Source organism: Lentinus tigrinus (genome assembly GCF_003813185.1).
Source record: "Lentinus tigrinus ALCF2SS1-7 unplaced genomic scaffold L226scaffold_45, whole genome shotgun sequence".
NCBI lineage: Eukaryota > Fungi > Basidiomycota > Agaricomycetes > Polyporales > Polyporaceae > Lentinus > Lentinus tigrinus.
Genome location: NW_027137954.1, coordinates 209,626 through 236,966, shown reverse-complemented (window position 1 = coordinate 236,966; position 27,341 = coordinate 209,626). Strand labels below are relative to the sequence as shown.

At 56.2% G+C, this 27,341-nt stretch overlaps 13 protein-coding genes across 13 annotated transcripts; 4 read left to right on the top strand and 9 right to left on the bottom strand.

The window, feature by feature from the left end:
- Positions 1–385: 385 nt before the first annotated feature.
- On the bottom strand, positions 386–1,819 carry L226DRAFT_471409 (NADH:flavin oxidoreductase/NADH oxidase; the record flags this gene model as incomplete). Its single annotated transcript, XM_067676381.1, has 6 exons — positions 386–523; positions 583–717; positions 782–915; positions 982–1,242; positions 1,310–1,487; positions 1,550–1,819. 6 exons carry the CDS (start codon positions 1,817–1,819, stop codon positions 386–388), a joined length of 1,116 nt encoding a protein of 371 aa, XP_067530250.1.
- A 793-nt stretch (positions 1,820–2,612) lies between these two features.
- On the bottom strand, positions 2,613–4,256 carry L226DRAFT_563287 (uncharacterized protein). The gene is made up of 6 exons (XM_067683553.1): positions 4,101–4,256; positions 3,773–4,034; positions 3,589–3,714; positions 3,093–3,529; positions 2,919–3,031; positions 2,613–2,857 (listed from the first exon to the last, which is right to left on the bottom strand). Exons 1-5 carry the CDS (start codon positions 4,148–4,150, stop codon positions 2,953–2,955), a joined length of 954 nt encoding a protein of 317 aa, XP_067530249.1. The 5' UTR covers positions 4,151–4,256; the 3' UTR covers positions 2,613–2,857; positions 2,919–2,952.
- A 241-nt stretch (positions 4,257–4,497) lies between these two features.
- L226DRAFT_270286 (uncharacterized protein) lies at positions 4,498–6,396 on the top strand (the record flags this gene model as incomplete). The annotated part of the gene is made up of 3 exons (XM_067673469.1): positions 4,498–6,166; positions 6,223–6,286; positions 6,373–6,396. A coding segment is annotated over one exon (1,664 nt), but the record flags the coding sequence as incomplete, so codon positions are not given.
- A 23-nt stretch (positions 6,397–6,419) lies between these two features.
- On the top strand, positions 6,420–8,062 carry L226DRAFT_555117 (uncharacterized protein; the record flags this gene model as incomplete). Its single annotated transcript, XM_067683041.1, has 6 exons — positions 6,420–6,676; positions 6,735–6,875; positions 6,930–7,180; positions 7,301–7,400; positions 7,425–7,940; positions 8,003–8,062. Exons 1-6 carry the CDS (start codon positions 6,425–6,427, stop codon positions 8,060–8,062), a joined length of 1,320 nt encoding a protein of 439 aa, XP_067530247.1. The 5' UTR covers positions 6,420–6,424.
- L226DRAFT_515582 (uncharacterized protein) lies at positions 8,028–8,995 on the bottom strand. Its single transcript, XM_067678450.1, has 2 exons — positions 8,475–8,995; positions 8,028–8,422 (listed from the first exon to the last, which is right to left on the bottom strand). Exon 1 carries the CDS (start codon positions 8,980–8,982, stop codon positions 8,476–8,478), a length of 507 nt encoding a protein of 168 aa, XP_067530246.1. The 5' UTR covers positions 8,983–8,995; the 3' UTR covers positions 8,028–8,422; position 8,475.
- Positions 8,996–9,409: 414 nt separating this feature from the next.
- Positions 9,410–11,431, bottom strand: L226DRAFT_575491 (esterase 1; the record flags this gene model as incomplete). The annotated part of the gene is made up of 6 exons (XM_067685204.1): positions 9,410–9,549; positions 9,611–10,427; positions 10,488–10,745; positions 10,802–10,972; positions 11,034–11,155; positions 11,224–11,431. The coding sequence occupies 6 exons, from the start codon at positions 11,429–11,431 to the stop codon at positions 9,410–9,412; spliced, it is 1,716 nt and encodes a 571-aa protein (XP_067530245.1).
- Positions 11,432–12,395: 964 nt separating this feature from the next.
- On the bottom strand, positions 12,396–16,342 carry L226DRAFT_270228 (uncharacterized protein). Its single transcript, XM_067673467.1, has 7 exons — positions 16,033–16,342; positions 15,782–15,984; positions 15,626–15,726; positions 14,267–15,558; positions 12,706–14,213; positions 12,598–12,639; positions 12,396–12,541 (listed from the first exon to the last, which is right to left on the bottom strand). The coding sequence occupies exons 1-7, from the start codon at positions 16,203–16,205 to the stop codon at positions 12,450–12,452; spliced, it is 3,411 nt and encodes a 1,136-aa protein (XP_067530244.1). The 5' UTR covers positions 16,206–16,342; the 3' UTR covers positions 12,396–12,449.
- Positions 16,315–16,771, bottom strand: L226DRAFT_270231 (uncharacterized protein). Its single transcript, XM_067673468.1, has 2 exons — positions 16,484–16,771; positions 16,315–16,436 (listed from the first exon to the last, which is right to left on the bottom strand). Exons 1-2 carry the CDS (start codon positions 16,723–16,725, stop codon positions 16,424–16,426), a joined length of 255 nt encoding a protein of 84 aa, XP_067530243.1. The 5' UTR covers positions 16,726–16,771; the 3' UTR covers positions 16,315–16,423.
- A 390-nt stretch (positions 16,772–17,161) lies between these two features.
- L226DRAFT_539659 (uncharacterized protein) lies at positions 17,162–20,167 on the top strand. The gene is made up of 5 exons (XM_067681713.1): positions 17,162–17,233; positions 17,290–17,342; positions 17,909–17,993; positions 18,046–19,707; positions 19,769–20,167. Exons 1-5 carry the CDS (start codon positions 17,168–17,170, stop codon positions 19,952–19,954), a joined length of 2,052 nt encoding a protein of 683 aa, XP_067530242.1. The 5' UTR covers positions 17,162–17,167; the 3' UTR covers positions 19,955–20,167.
- A 43-nt stretch (positions 20,168–20,210) lies between these two features.
- On the bottom strand, positions 20,211–21,802 carry L226DRAFT_471423 (RabGAP/TBC; the record flags this gene model as incomplete). The annotated part of the gene is made up of 8 exons (XM_067676383.1): positions 20,211–20,339; positions 20,403–20,498; positions 20,554–20,681; positions 20,752–20,934; positions 20,992–21,106; positions 21,159–21,424; positions 21,481–21,639; positions 21,691–21,802. 8 exons carry the CDS (start codon positions 21,800–21,802, stop codon positions 20,211–20,213), a joined length of 1,188 nt encoding a protein of 395 aa, XP_067530241.1.
- Positions 21,803–22,618: 816 nt separating this feature from the next.
- On the bottom strand, positions 22,619–23,764 carry L226DRAFT_270164 (uncharacterized protein). Its single transcript, XM_067673466.1, has 3 exons — positions 23,479–23,764; positions 23,015–23,420; positions 22,619–22,950 (listed from the first exon to the last, which is right to left on the bottom strand). Exons 1-3 carry the CDS (start codon positions 23,525–23,527, stop codon positions 22,713–22,715), a joined length of 693 nt encoding a protein of 230 aa, XP_067530240.1. The 5' UTR covers positions 23,528–23,764; the 3' UTR covers positions 22,619–22,712.
- A 200-nt stretch (positions 23,765–23,964) lies between these two features.
- Positions 23,965–24,854, bottom strand: L226DRAFT_471494 (DUF124-domain-containing protein; the record flags this gene model as incomplete). Its single annotated transcript, XM_067676390.1, has 5 exons — positions 23,965–24,061; positions 24,118–24,223; positions 24,289–24,399; positions 24,476–24,656; positions 24,723–24,854. 5 exons carry the CDS (start codon positions 24,852–24,854, stop codon positions 23,965–23,967), a joined length of 627 nt encoding a protein of 208 aa, XP_067530239.1.
- Positions 24,855–25,923: 1,069 nt separating this feature from the next.
- L226DRAFT_515572 (uncharacterized protein) lies at positions 25,924–26,991 on the top strand. Its single transcript, XM_067678449.1, has 3 exons — positions 25,924–26,153; positions 26,247–26,747; positions 26,807–26,991. The coding sequence occupies exons 1-2, from the start codon at positions 26,077–26,079 to the stop codon at positions 26,734–26,736; spliced, it is 567 nt and encodes a 188-aa protein (XP_067530238.1). The 5' UTR covers positions 25,924–26,076; the 3' UTR covers positions 26,737–26,747; positions 26,807–26,991.
- The last annotated feature ends 350 nt before the right edge of the window (positions 26,992–27,341 follow it).

The following is a 27,341-nucleotide window of genomic DNA, read 5'->3' as shown; positions in this document are numbered from 1 at the left end:
AGCTTAGTATGGACTCCGATCGTAATTTACTGTGCCACATTGAACTCCGATTATAATGTACAGTGATCAGTATGGACTCCGAGCGATCGTAACAAGCAGGAAATGTTACGATGTTCAGTGCGAGAGACTGGTCTAAGAGTTGTTGAACCGCGATCGTTCAGATAAACTTGGTCAATCCGACTCCGACTTGGTTGTAGCACCATTCAAATCAATCGACTAAATAGTGGACGATCCGACAGGATTTGCGGTCCAGGTCAGAAGCAGCCTCTCAGGCTTAGTGACAGCCGTCGGCGCATAGATATCCTGCCTCTGAATCATTGCACGCGATTGTCTGCACTGGAAAAGGGTACAACTACTCGTACATGGACGTCAAAAGCGCCACGACCTACTTCTTCTGAGACTTGAGGAACTCCTCCGAGAACGGATAGGTAGTGTATCCCCTCTCACTCAGCGGCAAGTAGAGCGTGTCGTACTCGACCTCGTTCAGCGGGATGTTATGGCGAAGGCGATACGGCAGATCAGGCTATGTGGATCTCAGCATCAGCATCTTCTCTCACAGTACCACGGGAAGTATACACATACGTTCGCAGTGAAGGCACGCGCGTAACCGATGATCTGGCCTGTCTCCTCCGCAACCTTGAGGCCGGACTCGCGGTCGTACCCACCGCAAGTTATCACCGGGCGGGAACCCCAGAGCTTCTTGATGAAGTCGCTTTGCTATAGACATGATCAAAAGACTGGTCAAAAGGCAAGTGTAGATGTCAACATGGCATAGACGTACCGAGGGATCCTTGGGACCCTCGCCGCCGGGCGCACCGGGCGCAACGACGTGGATGTACGCGAGGTCGGGGTGCCTCTCCTTGAACTTGTTCACGAGATAAGTGAAGGTCGGGACGGGGTCCTCCTCACGCATGTCTGGCAGATCGCCACATCAATATGAGCCTGTACTGTAGTAGCATGAGAAAGGGAAGAAATACCGACCTTGGAACCTGCTCCAAGGGCTGAGACGGATAGCAGTCTTGTCCGCGCCGATAGCCGCAACGATCCCGTCGACGACCTCGAGTGCGAAGCGGGCGCGGTTCTCGATCGGGCCGCCGTACTCGTCTGTGCGCTTGTTCGAGACGTTCTGGAGGAACTGGTCGACGAGGTAGCCGTTCGCGCCGTGGATCTCGACGCCGTCGAAGCCAGCCTTGATAGCGTTCTTGGCAGCATCAGCGTACCACCCGACGTACTCCTTGATCTCTGCAAGGTCGGATCCGGGATTAGCATCCTTCGGCGTCGTGCCCATGTAAGAAAATGAGCGACTTACCGTCCTTGGTGAGTTCCCGCGGGATATCGTTGGGGCGCTCGCTGAGCGGGATGGGAGAAGCGGAAACGTAGGGTGCATCCGGATACTCCTTCTGCAGCAACTCAGGGCGGGCTGCGCGCCCAAGAGCCCACAGCTGGGAGTAGATGAACGAGTCCTTTGCGTGGACAGCGTCGGTGACCTGGAAAGCAACGACGTCAGCAGCCGAATAAAGACGGTCAATGGAGGAGAGATCCATGCTACCTTCTTCCACGCGGCCACCTGCTCGTCGTTCCAGATACCGGGAGCATGAGGCTGACCACTGGCCTGGGGAGAGATATACGTGGCCTCGGTGATGAGGAGGGTGCCGGCAACGCTCGCACGCTGAGCATAGAACTCGGTGACGAGGTCCGTCGGAACGTGCTCCGCGGTGTTGCGGAGACGCGTCTGGGGCCCGAGGACGATGCGATGATTGAGTGTCATCTCGCCAACCTGGATTGGCTGAAAGAGGGCGGGCGTGGGAGACGTGGCCATCGTTCTGTATCCGAGACGTGTGTTCGAAAGCTGGTGCGTGATTGAGGTGCCGCGAAGAGCAACGGTGCTCTTATATGCACGCTGGCTGACTGACCCCGCAGTCAACGCACGCGCGGAAGGGCCGCGCAAGAGAGCGGATGTACGCAGAAGAATGGGCATGGGATCTGCGGAGTTGTCGAACCACAGGCTACCGTATGGGGCTGAGGCAGTGTCAACGCGGTGGGGGTTGACAATGACAGAGCAGATAAGCCGGCGGTGGGGGTTTTCATGTTCGCTGCGAACAATGATTTGTCCGAGTTTGTCATGTTCTGTGTAAGCCTGGACACGGAGCCTGGAGGCAGCCAGCTGTTGACGTTGCCTTCCATATTTGGTCAAGTTTGTCGGCACCTCGCTTCAGAAAAGCGCTCGGAGTTCGACTTGGTACCCCGGCCAAGGTTTTCTTCAAAAAACAAACGGGATACGTCTGTGACCACGTCTCAGTGGATCACAACACTGCAGAGTACTATTGGAAAGATAGCACAGACAACATAAAGACCAGCTATCTCCGTACATCCGGACTGCTCCGTGTTTCTCGGCCCCGACACGTCGGTATACTCATCTTAAGTTCGACTGTGGTTAAACTGACCACCCAGCAGGACTCCACTTCCGGGACTCCATCGTTCCGAAGCACATGCAGCGTATTGACCGGGATTACCACGTCTTGCCTCGACGTGTGTCCAGGAGATGTGGCTTCTCCTGACCAAGCATATCCCGAGCGACCGGGCTTAAGACTCGCGACGCGTAGGCCCCGTTTCCTCCTTGTTGTCGACGTGCGACAGCCTCGGTGTCATCGGGAGTGCCGGAACCCATTGTCTCCTGTCTATAGCGCTGGATTTCCCATTGGTTCATGCTCATCGCTACTGCGACTGCCGTACTGACGCCGTCGGGGTAACGCAACCACATCATGGTCGGTATGCGATATACCGTTGCCTTCGGTTCAATCCTGGTTCGGAAACAACAGCCGTCGGTCTTTCTTGAAACTACAGACCCTCTGAGGAACTGCGGAAGGACGTGCGAGAATCAATCACATATCCATAAAGCATCGACGTACCAGACGTACAGGGCATGAATGAACATACAGCATACACATGACTTCACTTATCCGAGTCAGGATACATCAAACCACCGGTCGGGCCCGGAAGCTCGTCTTCGGCCGTCACAGGGCCCATAGACCTACACAGTGGAGCTCAGTCCGGACAACGGTGCGGCTGCATAAGGGGAATCATTAACATACCAGTCCATCATGGTTTCAGCAGTAAGCCCATCGACCTGCGCCACAGTTTTCTTCACCTCCCCCCTATACTTCTGCGGGTTAAGAGCGTATAGCTGGCGGAAACGGGCTCGGGTCTGGGGGTCGGGTTCGGGCGCGGGCTCTGGCAGCTCTTTCCGCTGTTTCGCAATTGTCACCGGCAGCGCTGGCGTTGGAAGCGCAAGTGTACTGTGACCTTTACTCGCAAAAATTGGCGGAGGATGTCTGACAGCAGTCAAAGCAGCGGGCGACGCATAGGAAATACCGGCGCGCCAGGTCCTGAGCTCGACTTCTGCCTGGAAGATGTCGTCGCCCATGTGATTCACTGAGACCAGGCCAAAATCCCTCAGTGTAAAGCCCGACCCTTTGGTCAAGAACCAATCCCGGTTGCTAGTGCCTTGTGGTGTCCACGAGACCGCTTGCTATATGTATGAACATATTCAGCGCTGGAGAAACACTTCGGATACTGAGATCGTCTTACCTGCAGGAACCCTGAATACGTGTCAGCCACAGCCACAGCGAGCTCTCCGGCGCAGCTCACCCCTCCTCCGCCTCGCATGGACAGATATATCTCGCGATAGAAGTTCATGTGCTCGTAGCCGGGCCACTGCGAGGGATATTAAAGGTCAGAGCGTCGTCTCAGAGTAATGGCAGGCGCTATTCACCAATATACGAAAGCGTATAGATCCTAAACCAAGTAATAGAATCTTCTGGTCATCATAGAGCGGTATTATACGCAGCAGAGCAGCTCTGTCCGCATTGAGAAGCTGGTCCATGGGTAGCCCGGGGCCCCCAGACGTGTAGTATATCTTCGGAAGAATCGGAAGAACAGACCGCACCGGACACAATGTTTGTGGAACGAAACAATGCCGGAAGCCGGAGACTGGTGGTGCAAGACGCATGCTGGGGACGGTTCGAAAGGAGGAACTTGAAGCCATGGTAGTGGTCGGTGAATCTGAGGGTGAGAAGCTGGTGAAGTACGAGAGAACTCACCTCTTTGTCAGTGCTAGCTTTATACACGTTACCGCTTGGGCCCACTTCATCTCAGGTGAACCACTGGTGCGTGCGCGAGGAAGCACGGTGGGCCCATTATGAGGAGCGACGATCCCATTGTGCTTTGTCCTAGCACGACAAAGCGCCTTGTTGTCAGTACTAGTAAGAGTTGTTGGACCTTGATACACAATGGCGAGAACAATATCGCTTTGCTGGCTCCTTTAGAGACACCACAGACAATAATAAGGCATCTCTGTCCGGGAGGCAGTTGGTGGTTGGGCAATGGTTGGTTCGCTGTCTTTGTTGTCCCAAATCAGGCAGCTCGCGTGGCTCGGGTAAAGCCGAGCGTGTTGTGTCGAACTCACCTCCTGTCCCTATCCTTGCCCCCCGTCCATCAGCATGCAGTCCACTGTTGGGAAGCGTCTGCTCACTACATCTGCCAATGTGGAAGACGGGCGCGACGATGCTCGATTGGCCAGGTACACCCACCCTAAACGCAGGCGGCGCTCGAGATCTCGTACGAAGACTCCGTCTCAGAAGCTCTACGACAAGCAGCTCACCGCCCTGGTTATGATCCTCCTTGTGGCCGCCGGGGCGACACTCTACTCAGCTTATTTTATCTTCCACGCCGCGGCACGTCGTCAACATGCTCGGCCACATGACGTCGATCAACATCGTCTCCATGCGCAAGTCGCAATCAGCATCGTGGCGACTCCTACGGCCTCTGTCGCTCCAACCACCGTCACACGACACTCAATGCCGGAGTTGGCAGAGTCGAATCAGCGATACCTTGCCTATCTGCCTCATAGCGGCTACCATAATCAACGCATCGCTCTCGAGAACGCTCTCGTCCTCGCTCGTGTCCTGAATCGCACTCTCCTCCTCCCCCCAGTTCGTCTCGGAAGGCCACTCACATATAAACCCTTCGACGTACTTTACGAGGCATCAGCGATCACTAAGGTCGGACTAGAGTACTGCTCCCGGGAAGTCTCGCATGATCAGGACCCGCCTCCGGAGTGCGACGATTACATGGACTACACTTATGTTTCCTGGGATACACTCGTCGACATGCCGTCTATCCGTTCGGAGCAGCCTATCCTGGACGGATGGAATTTCACTGACGCTTGGCTCCACGACGTCCTCAACATATCATCGGCAGCCGGCGACATCTTCTACCTAAAGGACGCCACCCGGAAGCAGTACTCCTTCCAGGACGTATTTACGCTGGATCCCCCCGCGCGCAAGTTTTCCGAATACATCCACATCGACATGCTAGCTCGTCGCCCGGAGCGGCTCATCCAACTCGGAACTTTGTTCGGTTCTGCCCGCCTGTACCTCCTCCTCAAGGCGAACTTCCTCCTGCGCAAGCACATCCGGGAGCGCATGGTGTTCACGAACGATCACCTCATACGCGCTGCTTCGGCCATTCGTGTCGCACTCGGCGGGACATACCTAGGCGCACATCTGCGCGTTTCAGGCAATATCTTCGAATGGAGTGCGCCGGAGAACACGCGTCTTGCGTGGTGGACGTTGCTACACGGAGCGCTTGGATTCACCGACGAAGAAATACTCGAATTGGAGGAAACCTTTTTCCCAGAAGAGGACGCGTTGGAACCCCCTGTCATCCCTGTCGACATCCCCGCTATGCGGTCCCCACACCCTCCTTTGCCTCCGTTACCGGTGGACGCATCTCCTGCATCTGGACTGTCTTGTCGAGGCCCTCTACACCGCGCCTCACATCTGCAGCAGCTCAACATCCCGCTCTTCATAGCGACAGATGCGCACAACCCGTCGGCCAATCCTGTGCTCTGGCGGTTCATCCGGACTTTCCCGTGCTCGTTCTTCCTGGAGGACTTTAAGGAGCACACGCGCGCTCTAGGCCAACTGCGCAGCGAGACAGACGGAGTGCCCCTAAAGCGCTTCCTGATGCCGTTCCTGGACGCGATGGTCGTCGGGCAGGCGTGGCAGGTGGTCGGGACGGAGCAGAGCACGTTCAGCGCGTTTGTGGCAGATGTCCTCTGGAGGACGTATCATGGATTCGAGATCGTGCAGAGGGGTTGAGAATTGTGCGTGTCTCAGTGTTTCTCGCTAGTTGTATGTTGTCTCAGAATTGTTCATGAAGAAGAAATGATCGTCGTTCGTGCCAGATCAAGGTTCTGAAGCGTGGCCATAATCGCAACTTCAGGGTGAGTTAGACCGCGGTCACGTGACGACGAGCTCACTGTAGAACGCGTGCTTGACTTGCCTCCTACTATCACCCTCTCCACTGCAGCGATCCTATCCCTCAAAACCTGCTTTATCTACCTTTTTCTCTGCTCAGAACTATGTCTCTCTCGACGATTACAACTGCAACTTATGAATTAACGAAATATTCAAGAGCATATACTCACTCAACGAACTCAGGCTCGGCGCAGTCCGAACTAGAATGGCAGCACTTTGCCAACCCTGTCATTCGCCTAATGCTCGACACGAAGAAGTCCCCGGAGGGACGTCTGGAGTCGCTGCGACTGAGGATCGTCTGGAAGTTCAGCGCGGGAGCGAACTCGATGGATGTCGATCAGAACGAAGTGGTCTTTGTATGTCCCCATCGCAGCGTAGCGCATATAATGATATAGCACTGATTCTGAGGTGTAGGAAGACTTGGATCTGGTGACGTACTCTGTCATGCCGTCCTTCCAGGCGCCGCAGGGGATGCCACTCAAGGCGGTCTATCAAGGCGCGGTAGTCGGTCTACGATACCAGCATCCTCGAGTTGCTCCTCCTGGACAACCTCCGGTAAGGCATGATTAATTCCTGTATCAGGTGTATGCGCTGAGATAAGCACACTAGCAATACAGACGGTTCCAGGTCGCGTTACAAGACGAAGCCGCTGCGTCCGCATTCATCGACCGGATCCGCTTCGTGTGCCCGTGCAAAGCGAATGCTGGTCCTCCTGCGGCGCGTACCGCGCGTCCTGTCCAGGCACAGGGACGGCCGCAGCCGCAACCTACCCCTCAGACTCCGACGCATATAGCCACCTCAGAAACTCGTGCGCCTGTCTCTACGCTGCGATACGCGGCGTCTACTATCACTACAGAAGAGTCAACACCTCCTGCGCCTGTTCGACGAACGAATACATGTCTCACTCCTTCTTCGTCGGCATCACGGAACTGGTTTGATACTGTCTGCGGGAGTCAGGGTTCTGGGCAAGGTTACGATAGCGGGGTAGTGCTGCACCCCTCTGGCAAGACTACGACAGCTCTGGCTCGAGCAGAACACGACTCATCTCGTCCGTCTTCTGCCACGACACATTCTTCTGCTGTGGCCCAACATTCCGCTTCTGAGCCAGCCCCAGCGCCCGCGCCCGCGCCCGCGCCCGCTCCTGCTGTTACCGAGCCTGCAACGTACGAGAACACCCAAAGTGCCTTTCCCCAGAGTTCTGGCGCCTTCCCTTCGTCTCTCGTCCCACCGTGCAAGACAGTTTCGAAGCAGGGCAGTTCCAGCGATGTCGAGCCCTCGCTGTCAAGTTCGTCGTTTCCTTCTTCCTCTCCACCGCCGGCATCTCGTCCCCTGCTACGAAGCTCTCCCGTCTTGATGCCACCGCCTCCACTGCCTCCCCAAGCCAGCACTCCTCGCGCTTCACAGCTGACAGAGACACCTGCCTCCTCCGCTCCACCTCGAAACGTGGAGAGCACCGTACCTGAGGTCGACGCAGTGAACCCAGCGACTTCACCAACCTCGACTCTCAAGTCAGACATCGAAGGGATTCTCAAAGATGACGGCGGCCTGTACAAACTGCCTAAGGACCAATTGGAGAGGCTGGTCGCAGAGGTGGTTCGCGAAGAAGGATTCGCTGAACTTGTGAGTTCCACCCTGTGCTTATCACGTCTCGTCGTCCGCGTACACTGACCAATCTACGACAGATGGGTTCCTTGGACAACATGTGGAAGATCAAGGGCCTGGCTGGTATCGCTGCATCGTAATCAAGGATTGGGATGTATACACTTGCAGGAGTAACAGCAGAAGGAATAGTATCGTACTGATGACAGTATTATCGAGTAAAGGGGGGATGGGGGGATGGTGTAACAAACGAACGACTACGAAGAGGTAGCCTACTTCTTGAGGCAAGATGTTGTGAATGGAATCGGGAAAATCGCGTATGGCGGAATTTTGGCAGAGCTCTCCACAGTGTAGGCGTGTCCGGTCAAGAAATTGGACATGGTCGACGCATAGATTGAGCGAAGAAGGGTATGTCCTTCAATGTATTCCCTCATCTGTCGCATGAACTTATGCAACACCTGCGCATCCAGCCGATCGTCGTACATGGACGAAGGCGATAGGCTCTAAAGGATATCAGTTCGCGAACGGATAGATAGATTGGGAGACCCCACTTACTTCAGAATACGCAGACATGAGAGTCTTCCACCGGGCGGGGCATTTTCCCATCATGGGCGCTCTGGTGATGGAAAGTGCCCCAATCCTTGGCTTCTTGTTCCAGTGCGCTGAGGTCGCTGCACTTGACGTAGCCCTGATCGATGAGACCACGGATACAATGCAGTGTCCACGTCAGGCAAGTGAAGATGTCGAATGGCGCTGGAGGCACGGTGAGGTCGACTTTGTCGATCCAGCTCAGCTCGTCAGCTCGCGCTGGGTCGCAAAACCCGATGCGCAGCGCGCCATCCAGGAGGAAGGACTTCATAATTCCGTTGTTCGGCGCACTGTCACAGATCCAACCTGAGCCCATCTGCTTCACGTTGAACTTGTATCCGCCGTGGGCGCTGCGGTGGTGATAAAGGGCCCAATGGAAACCGTTGGAGATGTCGCGGTCTCGAATGAACAAGAGGAGGTAGATCGCGCCCACTTCAAGGCGGGGCTCATCCGCAGCGTGGAAGGAGGTAGACATTCTGGTGTTCTAAGTTGAGTTGAGTTACGGGGTTGCTGCACGAGCTCGGTTTTGTTTCAGCGGAGTCTGAAACGTAGAGGCTGTGAAACACGTGTGGAATGCCATCTAGGGAACAAAAGACATATGCTGGCCAACGTGACAATACAAACTACGAGTACACTGACCGATGTACGACAGATGTGCTCTTTGGATGGCATGTGGAAGATCAAAGGCCTGGCTGGTATCATTGTTGTGGTAGTATTAACGTCAAGGCTGGGGATGTGTACCATTGCAGGAAGCAACAACAGAAGGAAATAGTATCGTACTGATGAAGGTATCAACAAAGGGGATATGATGCAACAAACAAACCACTACGCACAGCTACAGTACCCGACTTCTTAAGGCAAGACGTTGCACCCCCCCCCCCAATGAAGACATGGGGAGGGAACTATTGAGCGAAGAGAGAGCTGACGGAGTTGATGTATGCAATCTCGTCCGCGCGGTAGTCGTCGGGAATGGCGGTCATGTTGGCGCTCGCGAATTGCATGAGGGTCTTCTCGGATGCGGTGTACTGGGGCCAGTTCGGACCTATCATTGACATACATCAGCCATAAGGCACTTGCCAAGCTCCCAATAGAAGAAAACTCACGAGAAGAGCCCTTGCCGTCGTTGGGGTTGACGCTCGTGACGAACGAGATGATGTAGTCCATCATGTTCAGGCTGACCTGGCCGGCCTTGGTCATGGGACCGCTGACATACGGGCTACCGTACATGTAGGGCACGTCGGTACCGTGCGTAACGCCGAGCTTCTCGTCCGCGACTGCAGCCGGGTCCGCGAACAGGAACGCATAAGCAGGCACGCCGTTCGCAGCGGCAGCCTGTACCCAGGCTCGACGAGGAGCTTGGAACTGAGTATCCCCCACGATCGATGCGAGCCGCTTGTACTCGGGACTGAGGCCAAAGGTCTGCGATCCAGTACCGTACGGGCTGCCGACGGTGGGGTCCTCGGGGTAGATCTCGAGGAGCTCGTCGAGCGCAGCCTCGAACTCGGGAGACGGGTCACCCCCCTGGAACGGCAGAGCCGCACGGGTGAGGAATATCTTGATCTGGTCGTCGGTGGTGACAGCCTGGGGCGTGAACGTCGTGCCGTCGTCAAGGTTCGTCCCGGTCATGAGGGGGATCCTGGAGAACTTGCCCTGTGCCACAAGTGTTGACGGGAGGTCAGGGATTAGCCCGTCGGCGCCATCGATGACGGGCACGAACTGGAATGTCTCGGGAGACTCGGAAGCAGAGGTCCTGTATGCGTTGAGGAGGGTATCGAGGGACGTGGAGCGCATACAGTCGAAGGTGTTCCCTGCAGTCGCACCTGCACACTCAGGGGTGGCCGCGACGAAGTTGGTCCACTCCGTCTCTCGGCGGGTCGCATTATACATGGGAATGGTGCCAGTAAAGCCAGAGCCAGAGATCTGGGACGTCATTTTCAGTCATGCCGTCCGTACGAGATGAGACGATCTCTTAGTACGTACCGTTGCGCGAACGAGGTTCTCCATACCCGAGTTCAGGTAGAGGTCCGCGATGGATATCGCACCAGCGCTGGAGCCGAAGAGAGTAATTTTGCTGGGATCACCATTGAAGATGTTGATGTGGTTCTTCACCCAATTCACTGCCGCCAACTGATCCTTGAGACCTAGATTCAGCGCCCCACGTTCGATCGCCTCAGTTCCTTGGGGGAAGCCGAATGGACCGACGCGGTAGTCGAAGTTGACATAAATCATGGGAGTACCCTGCGATGTCATCGGCACGACCGCCACTGTGAATACGCAAGGGAACGCCAACATACCCGAGAAACGCTCTGAGCGACAAGCATGCTCGCGTTAAACTTGGAGGCGGCGCCGGTGCGGAAGCCCCCACCAAAGACCCAGACTACGACGGGAAGAGGCTCTAAGGCAGTCCTAGCCATTGCATGACGGAAGATATTCAGCTTCAGACAGTCCTCAGTGCTGTTGTCGATCTGGAAGGCTCCCAAGTCAGACTACATGCCACACATGCCCATTGCATGGATACAGACTTACGCCAAGCTGAGGGCATGGGAAACCGAAGCTGCTGGCGTCGAACACGTCACAGCCGACATTGTCCTTCGGAACTGGCGCCGCAAACCGGAGCTCGCCCACAGGCGACTCGGCGTATGGGATACCTGATATTCGGAGGAAGAAGCAAAGTCAGCGACATGAACACTTGACTCGGAGACTCGAATCTACCCACCTCCGAAGAACTCTTCCTCGAGCAGCCCGCCGAAGTTGAAAGAAGTACCAACGAGTGACGAGTTTCCAAGTATCACGGTTGGAGCACTGTTCGAGCTAGTGCTGGTAAGGGTAACCGAAGTGGACGAGGCCGCGAGAAGACAGGGCAACTGTGCCGCGAAAAGAGTGACGAGTGCCGCAAGACGCGGTGTGGTATTACTGGTGAACATGGCAGAGCAGAAGGTGCTGAGCAGGCTTCTGAAGCAAAAGAATCAGACGATTCGGTCCCAATACCAGAGAAACAGGTCTGAGGTGTGGTGTGCGCGCGAGAGAGAGAGAGAGCACCCAGGCCATTCGCCCTCTCCTCACCATGATCTCAAACTTATACTCGTGCAACGGACCACGCGTGAAGCTGCCGAGAAGATCGTCGTAAGGCGACCTGGAGTGTTCGCCGTCGCTAAGTCTTCGGGACAACGATGACCGGACTGGTGATGACTGACCTTGGCCTGTCCACCTCCATCAATAAAGGGCCTAGGCGTAGACACTATGCTGAAGAACTTCTTACTTACCGAAGACTCATCACAATTTCGCGCCGCGTACTTACCCTTTCCTGAGAGACGTTTCTGAGCTTTGTGGGATTCGAAGTTCAACATTCCCGAACCACGAGTCACATATGATCTGCGAGTAACTGATATCCGGACGCTGGGTCTGGATGCCTCGAAGCCAAGAAATCGAAGACGAAGACGTAAGCATCGTGTCCGGAAGCTGAAAGGGTCCAGTTAGCGCCACGACAGCGTAGGACGAGTATGAGAACCTCACTTTAGACTGAAGCCAGTACAGTCCAGCTCTTGCATGCCGCTCTTGAGCTTGAGGTCGTGCTGGAGGATATGGTGCACATGCATGTATCCGCATAATTGACTATAGACAGACATGAGTCTCTACTACACAGAGTTCTATGGAAACATTTGAAAAGGGAGGGCATAAGATACGGAGCAAACGAGCAAGGCAAGGAGGGATAGGGAGAGTAGACGCCGGCGACAGCTCTGAGCAAATTATTGAAGTACGACGAATCTGTGAGTGCGAAAGCTGTAGGTCCGGGGGAAAAAAGGAGCAGAGGAAGGAATGGAAACTTTGTGGTTAGACGATCCTAAGGGAAGTAGATACGCGCGCTGGCTACGGGAGGGTTCCGATTAAACAAACATATCATACACCGATCGATTTGCGAGCTTCTTTCAGAAACAATCGCGTTCACGCGTTCAGGCCGACCTTGAGGGTGACCACGGCCTTCGTCGCGTGCAGCGCGATGCGGAGGGCGTGCAGGAACGCCCAAGCGAAACCAACTACGACAGATTGCGTTAGCTCACGAACCAAGCGAATGAAGCAAACACAAACTTACTGATGAGAATGGGAATCCAGAACAAGACCAGCATTCGGTCATCTAGAAGAACTACTTGTCAGCATACACATGCAGGTACGATAAAAAGATGGAGCGACGTGCACGCACGTTTCTTCTGCGCCCGCCGTGCGGGCTTGCGCGTAGGCCTATAGCCATACAGGTGCACCTCTTCTTCCGGAACCGCTGCATCGCCGTATCCCACCTGACGCGTGGCCGTCCTCTCGGCTCCGGGTCGCTCAGGTCCAGGTTCAACTTCGGGTGCAGTGGACTCAGTCGCCGTCGCCGTCACGCTAGCGACTTCTGCAGCCGGAACCGTAACAGGCTCCTTCGCATCCGGGTGGAAGGGCGCACAGCCGTCCGCGCCTCTAGGCGTATATGCTGGGGGCGGGCTGTCGTGCACGTCCGAATCCCTCGTCGCAGTGGCCGTCGCCGTCGCCTGCTGCATCCACTTCTCCCAGAACGCCTTCCAGTCCTGCGGGGACAAGACGCTCATCCTGGCCGCCTGCTGACCGTTCTGCTCCGGGCCCGCACCCGCGCCTTCGGGCTTCTCGTCCGCACCACGCCCGCGACGATCACCCCACAATTGTTGGATCGGCACTAGGACGGGGAAGACAGGGATCTGCGCGATCGTGCCCCAGGCTGGAATTCCGGGAAGACCAGGGAGGCCAGGGAGGTTGGGCATTTGCAGCAGTGGGAGGTTCGGGATATTCGCAATCATGCCTTGAGGGTGCTGGAGCTGGGCGAGAGTGCGGTACAGCGTTTCAGTGAACGTAGCGGCCTGCTTCTCGTCCGCAGCAGCGAGTCCAGCCTCAACAGCCTTCTTCTCTGCCGACAACGGACTGGGCTTGTGGTCCACGTCAGTCCCCCCGGGCACCTGGGGTGTGGGTGTAACGGACGTTAGGGCGGGCGTAGAGCGCGGCTTCGGTGTTCGGTGAGAAGCACCCTTACGGCCTCCCCTCCGCCTAACGGGACGCGGTTCAAGCTCGGAATCGGAATCCTCCTCGCAGTCGCCCCAGCCCCAAGCAGCCTCGTCCTCATCGCGGTCTCCGCTCTCGGATGAACGTTCGCTGTCCGAGCCCATGAAGTCAAAGAAGCCAGTCGGGCCGATCTCCGCAGGCGTCCTACCGGCAGCGTTGACGACGTCCAACGCAGCGCCGGCATCAATAAGGGTCCGGGCACACTCGGTCGAACTCGTCAGCGCAGCCAAGGACAACGCCGTGCAGCCGTTCTGGTCGCGGGCATCGACGTCGATGTCGTGAGCAATGAGGAACTTGACGAGCAATGGGAACCTAGCAAGGGTCGCGAGGTGGAGGAGGGTCTGGCCGCTAGCAGTTGGCTTTGAGATGAAGGAGAAGTCGGACTCGGAGGGAGCGCAGGAAGTGTCCTCGGGCATGTCGAGCACGGTGAGGAAGTCGATGAGTGTCTTCTCGAACTCCCTGCTGTCACCCGCGCGACCAAGTAGCAGGTGTGAAGACAACTGCATCGCGCCGCCAGCGTGCATATTACCGTCGGGCTCGGGGCCACCGGTGTTACCCACGATGCGCATAGCGATGTTCCGCGCGTCCTCAATCTTGCCGGTCATCTTCAGGCCGACAACCTGCAAAGCCAGCTCCATCCTGGAGAAAGAGTTCAATCACAGCGACGTAAACGTGAGAAGAATCAGACTCACAAGGCTCGGTCCGTCTCGTCGGTATATGTGAATAGGCACGGCGGAGAGCCGTCCTCTTCCTTCGGCATGCCCTCAAACCACACGTGTACCTGTCCGGGAGCCACACTGGGCGGCAGAATGCACACGAGTGTGTTGTCACTCCAACGTTGTGTAGACGTAGACGCAATGCCGCCGAACATGCAGTTCAACTGCATAGAGGGGTGGAAGTTGGCACCGAGCACGGTGACCTCGATGCCGCCAAACGTGGGGCCACAGGCGGGGATAAGGCGGTGAATGCGAGGAGGGGGACGGGAGATAGGAGGCGGAGGGTCGTGCTTGAACAGCATATATGGTACGGGCACAGGCGGTGCTGGCACCGGAATGGCCATGTTCATTGGCTCGACCATTGGGGGCGGAACGGGAATCGAAGGTTGATGTGGAGCGACAAAGGGTGAGTGTGAAGGGTCTTGGAAGGACACGGCAGGAGACTCCATGTCAGAGCAGTCGGGCATAGCAACATCAACGTTGAAGTTGGAGTTGATGAAGTCAGCAATAGAGACATTCGAGTCAAAGGTAGAGAGAGAGGGGCTCGCAACCGCCGTTGAAGCTCCACTGTCCAGGACATCGTTCGAAGGTGCAGACACAGAGGAAGGAGGCTGATCGGTATAGCTGTAAGACGACGGAGTTGGTGACGGGACAGCCGTCACAATCTGCAGCGGTGGCTGAGGAAGAGCATTCTGCTGCAGCGGAGACGAAGCGCGAGTCACAAAAGCCGACGTCATTTCGGAGGGTGAGTGTAGACTGCCACTGCTGCTCTGACGGTGCAGGCGCGAGGTTCGGGTGCCAGAGTCATAGGGCTTCGCGCGCTTCTTCGACCGTTCTGTCCCATTCGAGGTCTTCTTTCTCTTTGGCGCGGTCTCCTGGGAATCTGTACCAGCGACAGTCCAATCCAGCTTCGCTCCAAATTCTGGGTTACCCTTCTGTGCGCTAACTCCAGTGCTCTTGTGGTCATCCGTGATCATGATAGGCCTCGTCGACCCAGTCCCGACTACTCGACCGGTGTGGTCGAGCATCGTGAAGTGAAGGTTGAAGCCTGTCTTCTCGCGATGATGTCGGCAGTAACATGTAATGCGCAAAGGAAGAATGACAGATCCTGATGAGAAGTCGAGTACCTCTGGGCAGTTGAACTGGAGGATATTCGACGTGTCTTCGTGCTTGCCCTTGCCAGGAATGACGCGAGGTTCTTCCTGTGATTCAGAATCTGAGCGTGCGGGACGCACACGGGCAGCTATCTTGCGCGCGACTCTCTTCGCCTAGATATGAGTGGGAGCACAACGTTAGAAGCGGCGTCAAGATATCCGTGTATTGATAGCAACTTACCTCGCGCGTCTGGCAGCTAGAGCACACAGTGACGCGGGTATGAGGAGGTGTCGCGCACGTAATCTCCGCTGTGAGGTACAATGACTCCTCGGCAGGCGCATCTGCATTGTTCTTTTGTAAGACGCATAGAATGAGTGCCGAGATACCATCACTCACCGACTTTCCCTTCCTTCCTAGTCCTCTTCTTCGTGGTAGTCCCTTTCGGCAGCCTGAGCCACTTCCAACTGCCGACCTTATCGTACTTGTGGGGTTCTCCGGAAGAGGAGCTCGCGTGAGCCAAATCGACGGTGAGACGAATCTGGGTCTCGACCCTAGACTTCGTGCCGCCTTCTGGCAGGCTTGGGAACATGATGGGAAGGCTGGGCGCAGTTGAGTGAAGGGCACACAGCCAAGAAAACGAGACGTACTTCGAACACGCCTCCTTGTCAGGGAATACGACGCGTTGTAGTGCAGGTGGATCCTTTCGTACTTGCGCTGGGGGTGGTACTGGCTTCGTGCTTGCAATAGATGGTCGTGTACCGGCAACCCCAACAACGGTAGAGACAATAGGCGACGATGGACTGGTGACAGGACAGAACATCGACTGAGAGGGGATGCCGTGGGTAGCAGGCGTAGCACTGTTGAAGGTCAGCTTCGGTCCAGGACAGTTGTGTAGGGCAGCACTGGTCGCCGAGCCCGAGGTGCACCGGGAAGACCTGAACAAGCCTCCCTCCTATATAGCCGCTTCGCACGCTGACCTCAACTACTCAATCGCCTCATTGCGCGCTGCGCGAGGAAAGTCTCGTACAGCGCCGAAGGTTATCGCGGCCACCTTGCGCGTTCCAGCCTGAGAAATGAGAAATACGCGCGACGACTCACTCTTCGTATACATGCTCCTGAAGCAAATCCTCCAAATTCAATGTCGGCCTCTCCTCAAGCTTCCTTGAGTGGTCCGGAAACTGAATGTCGCCGTTGATGAGGAATTCTGCGTTCGGAAGTGATTTGCACCAAGCGGAGAGCTCTTCCTGGCTCATCATGGGCTCCACGACGTCAATCGCTTCTGGAGTAGTTGGCGACGGCGAGGGAGACCTCGAGCACGCGGTCGTCGACGAGGACGACATCGGGGCAGTCGAGCAAGGTGAGGAGGGGAGGGAGGAGGGTGTCGGCGAGAACGGCAAGTGGGTGTTGGTGCGGTGACGGCCCCTATGGGCAGGCGTCTTACGTAATGAGAGTCTTGCCCGAAAAGCTCATCATTCCCCAACGCAGCGCTATCCACGTATGTACATACTACTGTCATCTGTATTGCGCAGCCCGCGGGCTTCGTCCTCCAGATGACACGTCTTCCGGCCCATATGAACACTCTGTCCAAGTCTATGTAATTCGCGGCAGCACCCCGACGATAGCGGCCAATTCCGGCCTCGCAAGAGCTCCGCGTTGTAGTTCAAAGTCCGACAAGCGCCCTTTGGAACATGGGCACGTGCTCTTTCCAGACATGCGCGGCGGAGACGCGTGCAGCAACTTGAAATTGGCCACTCTCTCTCTAACCGTATCCACACCCACATCATGAAGAGAGCTGCCGAAAAGCAGTTGGTCAAGGACCAGGAGGACGAGGGTAACGATGAACCCCAGGTACGTGTCATTATTTCTTCGAATGAAGTGTCAACCGTATGAACAGGACGTGCCAGGAAGTTTCGTCAGGCTTCAAGAAGGCGGATGATTCCACACTTGCTAGCAGACCGTACGTACCATTCTTTCGAGCGATCTTACTTGGGAACCTGGGAAAACCTCCATGGAGAGAGCTTGTGCGGAGTCCCCATACAACCATACAACCAACCTACACACCACCCACAGCTCTCCCCGCAAGTCGCGCTCGATCCGAGGCTTTCTCTGTCCACCCACAAACGGACGAGCAGGGTTACAACAATACCGGATGCCAGCCTCTCCGAGTGATGTTGTGATGCCCCGCTTGAAGCCCCTGCTCGACGTGGTTGGTTTGCTCTCAATGTTCCATGGACTTAGAGACCGCGATTTGTACACAGCGCCATCATGACTGGTGGCGCACGTGTGACCTGCTCTCTACTTTCCACTGGGGAGAGCATTCGGGCATACTGGGAGGGTTGTCTGGTTACAGTCCGCCCGACAAAGAATTGTGAGCCACGCCAGCATGTTGTAGGCGCACCTGTTATCCTCCTGTGCTGGTTTGCGTCTCTATCACTACTGTCATGGCTCTAAGCCGTGGGACGTGCCTTTCCGCTTTGAACCACGATGCTAACGTGCAATCGACATTGACTTGGACTCGAACAGAATGCGTGCTCTGCCTCGACGTTCCACGTTGGCTCAACAAGCAGCATCCAGTACGCCATCCCCTTCCAGTACAGCCGCTCCTGAAGTGAGTAGTCCAGTGATCACTTTCCCAAAGCCCGTCTCACGCGCCATGATAGACGGCACCACCTAGCAAATTCGCTGGCTTTTCCGGTTTCGGTTCTTCTGGAGGAACCTCGGCGTTCTCCTTCGCCGCGCCCTCTCAGCCACCCGCTGCACCGAAACTCACTCCTGCTGTGCCCGCTGCTTCACCCTACTCCTTTACTAGCGCATCTGCGTCCCAACCATCATCCGCATTCGCGCCTTCCGTCGCATCAAACGCGTCCGCCGCAACAAAAGCGTTTGCGTCCATAGTGTCATCCTCCTCATCCACACCCTCGGGGCTCGAGGCTACCCCGACGGTCGACGCGGAGGAAGAAAAGGGCGAAGTCGACTACTACAAAGCACTCCGAGGCCTGAACGTCTCCTTCCTCAGCGCTGTGTCGAAGGCGATTGAGTCAGACCCGTTCGTTGACGTCGCAGACTTGCTCGAGCGGTATAAGGCCCTTCGAGTCTCTGTTGCATCTGACTTCGAAGACAAATCAAAGTCGAAGCCAAGCACGGCCTCATCGCAGACGCCAGAGGCTCCCAAGCCAGCGGCTGCTCCGTCGTTCACGATGCCTACCGCGCCCACTAGCTTCGCTGGATTCAAGCCTTCCACGCCTTCCTCGTCGAGCATCTCGACACCCGCATCGGGTGGTTTTGTTCCCAAGGTGGACTCTGGAGCGTCTTCACTAGGGAGCCCGTTCAGTTTTGCACCCTCCAAACCTACTGCGTCCGAATCGACTACGTCTGACGCACCAAAGTCTGCGTTTTCCTTTGGGTCCTCATCTTCCAGCACGACCGCGCCAACATCCTCCTTCTCGTTCGGTGCTCCCTCCTCGTCCTCGGGCAGCTCACTATTCTCAAAACCCGCAGGTTCGACATCGATGCCCTCTCTATTTGGTTCTTCCGCTCCTGCATCTTCCCCCTTCGGTTCATCCTCCACACCCATGTCCCTGTTTAGCGGCTCGGCATTCGGCGCCAAAGACGCAGACAAAGAGAAAGACAAGGAAGCCGACAAGGACAAGCCCCCCGTCTCGCTCTTCGGCAGCGGCGGTTCGACACCCTTCGGCACCGGCTCGAGCACAGGAGCCACGACGCCCGAGAAAGACAAGTCGGCCTCGCCGTTCTCCTTTGGCTCCGCCTCCCCTGGCAAGCCCTCGTTCTTCGGCAGCGGAGGAAGCTTCACCACCGCGAAGGCGGGCAGCATCGGGAACCCGGTCGGGTTCGGATTCGGGAGCCCTCCCAGAACGCCCGACGAGCCCGACAGCAAGGACGCACCGGTCAAGTCGCTGCCGTTCTCCTTTGGGGCTAAATCTACCGGGTCCGCGTTTGGTTCTACCTCTGCGTTCGGTTCGACGTCTGGATCTGTGTTTGGGTCGGAGAAGGCGGACACGACCGAGGGCGAGACGGGCACCTCGGCGGAGGGCACCCCGGCCCCAGGCGCAGATACAAACACGAATGCGCCCACGGCGCCGTTGCTCTCTGCGGTGTCGGAACACGACAAGGAGGGCGAGGGCGAGGAGGACGAGGTGACGGTGCACGAGATCAAGACCAAGGTGTTCAAGATGACGAAGGACAAGGAGGGGAAGACGCAGTGGGGCGACGTCGGCGTCGGCATGCTCCGGCTGAAGAAGCACAAGGAGACCGGCGCGAGGCGCATGCTGCTGAGGAACAGCAGTACGGGCAAGATTACGATCGTAAGTCTTGCGGGTTGTGCTCTGTGAGTTTCGGGCGACTGAGGCATGGCCATCTGCGCAGAATTTCTTGATTCATACGGGCATGAACGCTACGATCACGGATAAGGTTGTCGCCTTCATCGGCCACGAGGAGGGTGTCTCGATGCCCTACCGGATACGCACGAAGACCCCCACCCAGGCAAAGGAGCTCAAGGATGCCCTCGACCGCGAGATCGAGTTCGTCAAGAGCAAGACTCCCGGCGCCTGAACTATTACGATCGTAAGCATTCACACTGTTTTTGAGTCTTTCATGTCCTGCATAGATCAAGTCGCTTGTGCAATGCTCTAATACGTGTACGGTACACTACTCATGACGGTATGCATATATGCCCCATGTGCATCCAGCAGCTGCACAGCGGACGATATGTTGTTTGTTATACATGCATAAATACGTCTGTCCGCCCTCCATTCCGTTCCCCAGAAACCCCGAAGAAAAGCGAGAGCGAGCTGACCGACCGAGCGGATCACTTTCCGAAGTGTGACTGCGCGTTGTGCCATGTCGAGTAGTGCACGAAGGCTTCGCTCAGGAGCATCTCGATCTCGTGGTCACCCCATCCTTGCGTGGGCAGTGACTGCAGGAACATGATGATGCCCTGCAAGGGTAGTTGTATGTCAGTAAGAGTGAACAGGATGACAGCGAAGGTCGGAAGCATCACCTGAAAGTCCATATCCTGCAGCTTTTTGCTCCACTGCACGAGGAAGGCGGAGCATACATAGAGGTGAAATTGCGAGAAGGCATCTGTGCCCTCCGCCTGCAGCGTGTTCAGTGAGACGGCGGCGCACACGAGAATGACGGGAGAGACGTACAAGGTAGGTATCCCACATCCTGATGGTATTTTGCACGCTAATCTCGCGCATGAGGAGGCAGTTCATCCACCGGAACGCGAATTGCATAAACTCGACGTTCTCTGCATCCAGATGCGCTGCCAGCGGTGCTGCGGAAATACAACCAAATGAGCTATCAAGCAAACAGGCGACAGGCGACTTGCAAGAAGTGGGACATACCATCTATTCGAGCGACGAGTTCTGCCATACGCTTGACACTCCTGTGGATGCCAGGTTGGCCCGCGATGTAATTGTCCTGGATACCGTCGAGTAGTCTCGATAGACACCAGAACGTATCGGCTTCTACAGCCATTCGCACGCTGTCCGGAAGGATCGCAGTATCGAATTCTTCGGGGTCGGAGTCTGCGTACTCGATGTGAGGGGGGCGTTCTTCTATGGGCAACAGACAAGGGAACTCACCGATATATGCGCCCAGGAAGACTTGGAAGAAGGGCGTGGCGAGGTCATTAATGCCCTGCACGTAACCGCTTGCGGGGTGGCGAATCGCCCAAACGTAGAGTATGCGTTCCAAACTCTAAGATACGGTCAGTGCGCGGTACGATGATGCATTTCGGAGCAGAATGTACCCTCTGCGTAGAGCCCTGCATCCACAGTCGCACGCCTGGTCTTGTCCTTGGAACGTCGATTTCGATCTGGTGCCATATTTGCTGGTCCAGTCCTTCGCGACCTCGCGCAAAAGTTGTCTCGACGAGGGAGGCGTATTCGCGTCGTTTCCTGGCAAGCGTTGACGTCCGCGTGGGTTTGGGTAAGGGAAGATAGCCGAGAAGTAAGGGCCAAACGAGGGGGCGCAGCTCATGCGGCACGCCATTCCAAGCGAGTTTGCGCAGTTGGGCTGCAGGCGGTGGCGGTTGGCGCGAGGCGCATAGACAACCAGATTGGGCCACGTACCGATGTCCACATCGTCCCGGGTGATGCACTCGACGAACTTTCTCCGCCTGTTCGTGCGTATGGAGTGTTCGCGCATAAGCTTCTCCGAACTTCCTGGAGGCGACTCGACTCCGGACGTGCTGGAGGACCCCGAATGGCGTTCGACGAGATGTAGAGGATCTGAGCGTTGGATGAGATGTCAATGAGAACACGCGATCCTTGTAGGCGCACCATTGACAATATCCTGCGCATCGTCCCTCAGCACGCCCTGCTCGTACCGCGGCTTCGCACTGTGCATGCCGGACCGGTCGTCGACCTCGGACTCTAACTCCCCGATGACCATGTCTCCGTCCAACTCATCGTATCCCGAAACTTGACCGTGTGGTACGGAGTCACGACTGTCCATGCTGCCGCGGTCGGTCGACTTGCGAACGAACGTCCACCCGTGCCCGTGCTTGCTGTGCTGCTCGCCCTTAGGCGGGTACGAGCTCGGAGCGTTTACATGGGTGTACGAGAACGCGAGAGTCGACGAAGAGTTGTTGAGCGTAGGCCTCGGTACCGGTTTGGGCGCGGTGGTGGACGAAGATGCGTGTGCGTTGGACGGACGTTTCCACTCTTGCTTGCTCGTCGACTCCGAGTCCGAAGCGCTGTCCCATGCGTCGTCTTCGCCCCAATCGTTGACAGAGTACGATGAGAACTTGCTCTGCGGATTTAGGCCTATGTGAGGACGAGCAGGAGGTGGTCGAGCAGTCATCTCGCCGTTGAGGAAGAGGATGGAGATCCGTCCAGGCTGAGCTCGCTGCCGTACCAGAGCGTTCTCTAAGCGCCAGCAATCTTGCGCCAATCGGGCACAGATCTATGCCAGAACATAAGTAGTAACATACGAACTTCACAGATATTACGATCATCTTGACCATCGATTTAGTGCAACATCAGGACAGACAAGGAACGGATATGCGGGACTGAGTCGAGCGTATGGAGCCGTAGGACAACAACGACTTCGAGGGCAAAAGCTACGTGTATCATATAACATACATGATACGAGACGCGCGTGCCGATACGGATGAAAACGACAACGAAGGCTCGGAGTCCGCGAATGGTCATACTGGGACACACAAGACGGGTACGCTTACCCTGCCAAGCCTCCCTCGAACATATGGCTTCGTGTCTCAATCAGCATCCTTAGGAATCTGGGGTGTCCGGTTTGGTCCAAAAAGTACCAACATACTCAGGTCTTCCCACAGTCCCATGCTTTACTTTGGTGGATTTGAGGGTATTATACAGAATGGCCAGTAATTGCTCCCGTATTGCGCATAAGACCTCCCGGGGCAAGCCGTGCGGAGGCGTCCAAGGAAAGATAGCGGCATGCGTTCCGCGCAGCACAACCCCCGTCTGTGCCCCAACACCGCTCCCGGGTTTAAGCAGTCCAGCCAGGAGCCAACAACAGAAGCAGCATCGCGTGCTAGCCCCAATCGGGATACGATCAGACTGCTGGTCGACATACGGTACAGGTGAGTATTTGCGCATTGAGAAGGTCGGAAGCACAACCACTCACGGGTAGTAGGGTGGCAAGCGGGCGTGGGTGTTCCTGCGACAGCGACATCGCACCCGCGCAGACCGCCTGAGGCGAGGCTTATCAATGTCGCCTCTGCATGAATACTTGTCTTGAGTTTGACCACTGTGCCCTTGAGGCCGTCCAGAGCACTTCGCACGACAGGTCTCATCACTACTGCATTGTTCCACGAACTTTTCCTTGAAGCGCTCGAAGTACTCTGTCGAGATCGCGGCATCCTCAGTATCAGGCGTGACGACCACTGTGTAGGCCTTCAGCGCGATGTCAGGCGGAGTCGTGGCGCACGAATGGACGATATGGGCAGCAGCGCGAAAGGGAGTGATGAGAGACCCGAGATAGCGTATGATATGGGGTGGACCATTTTCGCCCTGAGCTTTGAGGTCATCGGCTGATAGCGGACGTGAGCGTGGCCATCTATGTGCAACGAGGAATGCGCAGGAATGTACCGTCGTATTTGTCCTCAATGTCAGAGCGTAGATTCACCGTGGCGTACATTCTTCAAAAGAGCAGTGAGAAGTGTGATGTCTCGACCTATGTCTGTCTGTCTCTGTTTCGGGGATGTCTGCGGATAATGGGAAGAAGCCGGTCATTGTAGACGGCAGCCCGCTCTTTGTTTCACTCAATTGTGGGCTGGCCAGGTGGAAGGAGTAGCCCTAACCCCTCTCAGTCGCGTGGGCATGTTAGAAGCGCCGGTCCGCCCGCCGTTAGGCGGGATCGACCCTCGGAATGACCACCTTACCTATTCTTCCTATTCCCAGATATCCAGGGCTACCCACTGAGGTCTCAGGGGTGTTTCTCTTTGATCCCTCCAAAGACGCCAAGTCAGAGCTCTCAACAGCAGTTCAGTGAGGTCATATGACATACGCGTCCGGTCTTTTCTCGACCAGTGCTTTCCTATAGTATATCGTACAACATACGCGAATAGATACTTGTTAGGCACTGTTAGTGGAGGGAACCTGCTCCGCAATCCAGGCTCCCAACGTCTCGGGGTTCCTAGTCTGAAGGTAGACGATGCCCGGGCCAGTGAAGCTGCGACAGAATTGCGCTCAGTAAGGACTATTGCCAGTAGAAGATGAGGCACATACCGGCAGACAAGGCCCTCGTCGGTATGTGAGGCAGAGAAGAGGCCACCAGCGTCAATGCGCTCGACCTTGTACTGCGCCGTCCACGCCACCAGGTGTCCGTTGTCAACTGCGCAGTAAGATAGGGTCAGCATCACGCACGATTACATGCTCGGACAACTCGATTGCACGGACCTATCCACTGTTCGCCGGGCTGGAGTGTCCTCGAGGTGATCGCACCCAAGCTCTGTACCCACATCACGCCGGTACCGTTGACGTGATAAACGAAGAGACCCTCTCCGGAGACTGTGAACGTGCGTTGTCAGCGTCAGCGTCAATCCTCAGTGTAGCAACACAACAGCCAACTGTTCAAGAGACGTACAGAGTGCCTTGCCAAGACCCTGGGACTTCGTCGAGCGCGTCACTCCCATCGTGCATGCAAGGAACGCGTCCTTGCCCACGGACCAGTTCGTCTGGCCATCCAGGTGAATGGGGACGATGTCGCCCCAAGTCTCGGGCGCGAGGAGGACCTCGCCAGGACCGGTGAAGATCGATTCGGACATCTAATACGTAGCACGCCAATCAGTCAGACTCCACCCGGTCGCGGAACGTTCAGGGGTTCCCCGCACCTCGCCGCCAGTCAGGAGCTTCTTCATGCTGAACTTGAGCTTGCCCTTGATACGGACAGAGGCGTCCATCGCGACCATGCTGCCGGGCTTCGCCTTGATCTCGGCTCCAGGCTGGAGGCGGATGTAAAGCATGCTGTTGCTGTCGCGGTGGTCAATGCGGAACTGCGCGCCCTCGGCCTGCCCGGTCGTCGGGACATTCGACGCGCCTTGCGGCTGCTGAGGAGCCGCAGCGGGGTAGCCATGAGGAGGCTGAGGGTAGGATGGTTGGTGGTGAGCCTGGTGCGCGGCGGCGCCGGGGAAGCCAGGTTGAGGGTAGCCGGGTGCGTAAGACATCCTGAAGATACACGGGGTCAGCCTGGATATTGAGACAAGGATGCGCTGGAGGAGGCTCACTTGAGGGTGGAATGCAATGGAGGGGATCCGATGTGGTCAATGGAGGGATGTACAGTGGTTATATACTTCCGCGCGCCACCAGCAACGGCGAACGCCCGATCGCTGTCAGTCCACCAACATCATTATGGCGATGCCACTCACGGCCGAAAGCGACTGAAGCGAGCGAGGATTACTCCAAGAAGCAACAAACACGAGATTGATCAATCCGACAGCACCGGAAAAGCGATGTTCTGAAAGGGCGGTGCTGCAACTATGTCTCCAAAATGCAGCAGTCGACGGAGAACCGCGGCTTCGAAGTCGGTGTCACAGGGGCTCGGATACAAGATCACGATGCAGCAGCCTGTGCAGCCTATGTTCTAGGTGCCACTTTTGACGTACCACGCAATCGACACGACTGCGTATCTCTGCATGTGTACCTTTGTCGGCGTACAGCCTCATCATGATCAGGGAGGCCAAGCTAGAATCGCAACTCGGGGACTCTCGCCTTCCGACTCGGATGTAATACTCGTTGGAAAACGACGCTCACTATGTCCAACCGGGAGCAGGCTGTCAGCAAAAGAAATCGAAGTTAATATCAGGTGAGGGAAGAGACTCAGTAGATATTATTGTTGACATCCGTGACCTGTCTCAGGTCTGTTCCCGCTGGTGGCTGGAGGGAGCTGGTCAAGCAGCGCTATCAAGCGTAGCAGTTGTCAACGCGCTTACGAATGGGGAGCAGAGATAAGATAGACGCTTCGTGTTATCTCGGACCCGCTCCACTCATAATACCAGCGATGACATCGTCGTCTTTCAACTTGTTACTTGTGTCGGTCAGAACAACTCTCTGCACAACCACGACGGCCGCGGACCCAACGTGCCCAACACCCTTGTTGACATCTCTTATATTTGCTTCCTCCTCTAGTATTACTGCTGCGATCCGAGCTTGAACTTTTGAAGCTTTGACCGGCCTACGTTTTGGACCATGGCCATCGCACCTACGTTAACCCTCGCGGTCGATGCAATGACACCCTCCGAGTCCAGGGAGGCAGCATTACACGGGTACGTACTCCCGTTGTCTTCAACACCTCTTTCCCTAACCAAGTCATCCCACCTCCGTCATGGCCCAATCTACTCCAACCGCGATTTTTGCAGTCAACGCGCTCTTACTCCCATCCTCTCCGGGGCTATCTCCGGAGGCATCGTCGGCGTTGCATGGATCATCGGCATCATCGTCTGGCTCTACAAGCGACACCGCCGTGCCCGCCGCGCAAAAGCCGCCGGCTTCCGGAGTTACCGCGAGTTCCTCGACCCGCCCAAGAAGCAGGACGCATTCATCATTCCTCCGGACCCAGCTGTGCTCCAGGGACAGGCGCGCCCCGGGCAGAAGTTCGTTGTCGAGAAGGAGCATAAGAAGAAGGGGAAGGACTTTTTGTTCAAGCATGCGAAGACGGTGCCCGTTGCAGAGACGGAGGAGCGGCCGCATGGCGAGAAGGAAGGGGTGCCGCCCGGGATGAACCATAGAGCCTCTGCGCCGCCGAGGGTGTCAGAAAGCACGCAATTGTCACCTTTTTGCTGGCTGGCGATGGTGAAGCAGGAGGCGACCCGGAGGCGGCGCGACATGAGTCGGATACTTAGGCGTTGACGACATGAACGGTACGCACATTCTCCTTTTCAAATCATTTTCCGAACGGTGTCGTTGATGCTGTGAATAGTCTTATGGAATTCACTTGTTCATCGCGATTGTAGCATTGGGTTTGCCTGCGACCATGTAACTTTATACCCTCTCCCTGTGCCACCATCCTCGTATCATCACAACAGCGTTTCGTTTAATCAGAAATTCACGATCGACTATGATAGTCAGGTTCTGGTATGCACTGCTGCTCTTTCACTACCAACCACGCTTGCTCTCGACGTTGGAACGCAGTCTTGCGAGGACATCTTCCATCATCGGCATGATTGGGTGCTGGACTCAATGTGTGGTGGCATTCGAGAGTAGGCAAGGGTGTCTAGACGACGATCCCGTTGCACGAATGACGAGAAGAGAACAGATTGTCTACCGTCGAGCATCGATGAATGCCGTACGAGACGTCACCAGTCTCCTTCAGTGGCTCGGGATGCTGGCGTGGCCCTACATGACCGTTGAACATTGAACATTCACAGACGTACGGACGTCCTCGGGCCTACTCCAATATCCGTGCGCAGACTACGACGAGATGCAATTCATTGCAAAAGCACTGACGCTATCGC